This window comes from Mus pahari, chromosome 6, assembly GCF_900095145.1.
Source record: "Mus pahari chromosome 6, PAHARI_EIJ_v1.1, whole genome shotgun sequence".
In the NCBI taxonomy this organism is placed as follows: Eukaryota; Metazoa; Chordata; class Mammalia; order Rodentia; family Muridae; genus Mus; species Mus pahari.
In genome coordinates, this window is record NC_034595.1 from 59,050,037 (window position 1) to 59,054,010 (window position 3,974).

At 44.2% G+C, this 3,974-nt stretch overlaps 1 protein-coding gene across 1 annotated transcript in view; it reads right to left on the minus strand.

Annotated features, from left to right (window-relative positions):
- Zyg11b (zyg-11 family member B, cell cycle regulator) overlaps positions 1-3,974 on the minus strand; it is a 58,218-nt gene that overhangs the window by 16,021 nt on the left and 38,223 nt on the right. Inside the window, exons 6-8 of the mRNA XM_021199961.2 lie at positions 3,718-3,782; positions 2,319-2,418; positions 2,028-2,078 (exon numbers count right to left, since the gene is read on the minus strand). Of these exons, the coding sequence (XP_021055620.1) occupies positions 2,028-2,078; positions 2,319-2,418; positions 3,718-3,782 (216 nt within the window). The remainder of the gene's footprint in view (positions 1-2,027; positions 2,079-2,318; positions 2,419-3,717; positions 3,783-3,974) is intronic.

The window sequence follows — 3,974 nt, forward strand, 5'->3', positions numbered from 1 at the left end:
GACAGGGTTTCTCTGTATAGCCCTGGCTATCCTGGAACTCACTCTGTAGACCAGGCTGGCCTCGAACTCAGAAATCCACCTGCCTCTGCCTCCCAAGTGTTGGGATCAAAGGCGTGGGCTACCACTGCCCAGTTAGAAGGACTAATTCTAACAAAGTTGTCTTTAAGAAGGAAAAGGCTGGGCATGGTAATTCAGCCCCATGCCACTTCCATGGCAGGAGAACTATCAGTTTCAAGTCCCTCTTGGGCCAAATACACAATGACAACAGAATTGAAGCCTACACTGGGTATTAAGATAATAATAGCTTTGACATGCCTTATTATAAGCTATATCTATGTAACTAGCCTAAGGAATGCAGCTTTTGCGAAAGGGCATGCCTTTACTTCCAGCTCCTGAGAATAACATGCATCAGGCTCTGGGTTCAATCTCAAAACCACGAAAGTAGCTATTATCATCACTACTATTAACTCTGGTTACATGAAACATATTAAGTAGACTACTTTCTTAAAAATATTTTAATGTACTTTCACCCAAAATTACTGGGATATCCACATAGTTCGTAAAAGCCCTCTACCTCTACATTTTTGGACAAGGTCTCATTAAGTAGCCCTGCCTCGCCTAGAATTCACTCTGTAGCCTAGTCGGGCCTTAACTTGAGAGATCCTCTTGCCTCTTTCTCCCAAGTGCTGGGATACAGACAAATACCACCATGATTGGCTCCGAAAATGGGTCTTTGTATTTTTATTTATAGTAACATTAATTTTATTTTCTATGCATGTGTGTGTGTGTGCCTGCATGTATAATATGTACCATGTGTAAGTAGCTGCCACTGAGGCTAGAGGAGCATTGAACCCCTGCAAGTAGAACTGAGGTGATTGTAGGCCACTCAGGGTGGGAGCTTGAAATGAACCCAGGTCCTCTGCAAGCGCAGCAAGTGCTCTTAATCCCTGAGCTCAGGGCTGACTACCAGTTCATGGCTGTCTGCATCTATCAAGGACTAAAACAACATTAAAAAAAAAAAAAAAATAGATCTGAGCCTGGAGAAGTGGCTCAATGTTTAAAGGGCATTTGTTGTTTTTGCAGACCTGGGTTTGACTCTTAGTATCCACATGGTGGCTCACAACACCCATAACTCCAGTTTCAGACTATCTGCCATCTGCTGGTCTCTGCGGGCACCAGGCATTCCCATGGTACACATCCATACATGTGGACAAAAGACCCATACACACAAAAATTAAATATAGTAATAAATGTATAAAAATGGAAAAATATACAAGGCTTGGAGGTGGAACACCTGCCTGGCATATGCACCAATCCCTAGCTCTACAAATACATTTTTTAAAAAGCTGAATACTCTCACTTAGAAAAAGTGAAGGGGCTACAGAGAGAGATGTCTGAGCATGGCTGTTCTCCTGGAGGTCCTAAGTTCAGTTCTCAACACCCACTATGGTGGCTCACAAACATTTATAGCTGTACTCCCGGGATCTGATGCCTTCTTCTGGTATGCAAATGTATATACAGAGAAAACACTCACACACAAAGCACAAACACAAACAAACAAAGAGTAAACGTAAATTAATTAAAATATATAGAGAAATAGGCTAGAACAGGGGTGGTTCTTCACCAGAAAGCTGACTTAACATGTGTGAAGCCCTCCCTGACTTAGACCCCCCAGGAACACCTAATACTTACAACCATACCCACTCACAAAAGATATACTACTCCTGGTCAGGAGGGGAGGACAGAGGAGGGAAGGGGACAGGACAGGACTAAACTAGCAGGGACTAGAGAGATGGCTCAGTGACTAAGAGCACTTGGGCTCTCAAGAGGCCCTAGGTTTAGTTCTCAGCACATGGCAGCTCGTAACCCTCTGTAACTCTAGTCACATGTTCATATGTGCTTCTCTGGCCTCCACAAGCACCAGGCCACTTCTACATGTTACAGAGATGTACAAGGAATCGAAGCACTCATATACATAAAACAAATTTACTTCAATGTGAAAAGCAAACAAGGGCCAGTAAACTTACCCTGACAATGAAGAGCTCAGCACCAAGCTGTGCCGTTTGTTCTGTAGAGAGCTGGAAGCAAATACAAGATAAAGTAAACATCCAAGAATGAACTGCTGTGAGTTTACTACACACCACCGTAACAGCCTCCGCGGCCAGACTGAAAGCGCTCATCGACCTCCAACTGGTCAACATTTACCATAGTTAACAGAGAGGAAGGCAAAGAGTACTTTTCTGTCACCCGATGTGGGTGGTAGTAATTGTAATGACAAACAGCTGCCATTTGGAAATAACTCAGCAAAGTTCAGGTACCTTGGCAGCCAGGATGGAAATGATAGCAACGGCCATTCGTTGCATGTTCTGATCTTCGTGGTTGCAAAGCCACTGCATGACAAGCTTGGCTGCTTCAAACCTGAAAACACAGAGGGTTTCCTCAATCATAGAGATCCAGGCATGGCTTCAGGGAGCCAGATGTGGGTCGATGGTGCAACTTAGGATGTGGGAAGGAAAGGGAATTCCTCTTAATGAAAGAGACTACAAATCACATGTTAGTGTTTTGGAAATATTGCCTTTCTAGGTTCTTTCCTGTGCTGGGCATTGGATCCAGGGCCTTGTCTAGGTCAATGCTCTACCACAGAGCTATATTCCTAGCCCTTTATCTTATTTAATTTACTTATATTTGTTATTATTTTTATTTTACTTGCTAGCAGTGTGTGTGTGTATGATGTGCAGTGTCCGCATGCTATGATATAGACTGCGGCCGGCAGAGGACAACTTCTGAGAATTAGTTCTTCCTTCCTCTGTGGGTTCTAGAGTTTGAACTCAGGTGGTTGGGCTTTTATGGAAACTTTTACCAGTAAGCCATCTTGCCAGCCCTTATTTATGTCGTTTTTGAGACAGGGTCTCATGTATCTCAGGTTGTCCTCAAACTCTGTATACAGCCAAAGATGATTTTGAGCTGAGAAGCTTCTTGCCTCCATCTTCCACATGCTGGCATTACTGGCATTGGCTACTACACCTGGCTCTTTGTTTGTATTTTTCGACAAAGTCTTGTTAAATGTCCAGGCAGACTTTGACCTTCTGATTCTACTGAGCTTCTAGGCCTACAGCACTGTGCTCATCACAATGAGAGCAATGGTGGAGACACAGGAGTGTGGAGGCTGAGAAGAAGGCTCAGCTGGTAATGTGCTCATGGTACACACATGAGGTCCTGAGTCAAATCCCCAGCAACCATGTAACAGAGCTCTCGGCATGGCAGGGCATACCTGCAATCTTAACTCTGGGGAGGCAGAGACAGGAGGACCCCTGGGACTTGATGGCCAGCCAGTCTAGCCCACTCCGTGAACTCCAGGTTCAGTGAGAGACCCTGTCTCAGAAAAATAAAGTGAGGAGCAATTGAGGAAGAAACCCAATGTCAACCTCTGGTATTCATATTGATAACACATGCATGTTGTGCAAACATATATTAACAACACACACACACACAATGTAAAAGTACTGGCATTTTATCTTCAACAGTGAAATCATTTTAGTATTTCGTATTGCAGTCTTCTCAAACCTTTTAAACTCAGATATCTAAGTGTGAGTGTGCTCAGACAAGCATGCTCTTGCACAGCATGCATGTGGACCTTAGAGGACAATGTGAAGGCATCACCTCTCTTTCTACCATATGAGTCCCGGGGCTGGACTCAGGTGGTTAAGCCATACTTGCCTGTTAAATGGGACATCCTGAAGAATCCGGTCACTGCAAAGGGAGAGGAGGCAATTCTTCTGTAACTGAGGATAAAAAGGAGAGAGGGAAAACCCAGCCTGAATACAACATCATTTTGTTATCTTTTACCCAAAGTCAGTGTGTAAAGAAGGTGTGCACATGGGCTGGTGAGATGGCTCAGTGGGTAAGAGCACCCGACTGCTCTTCTGAAGGTCTGGAGTTCAAATCCCAGCAACCACATGGTGGCTCACAACCAT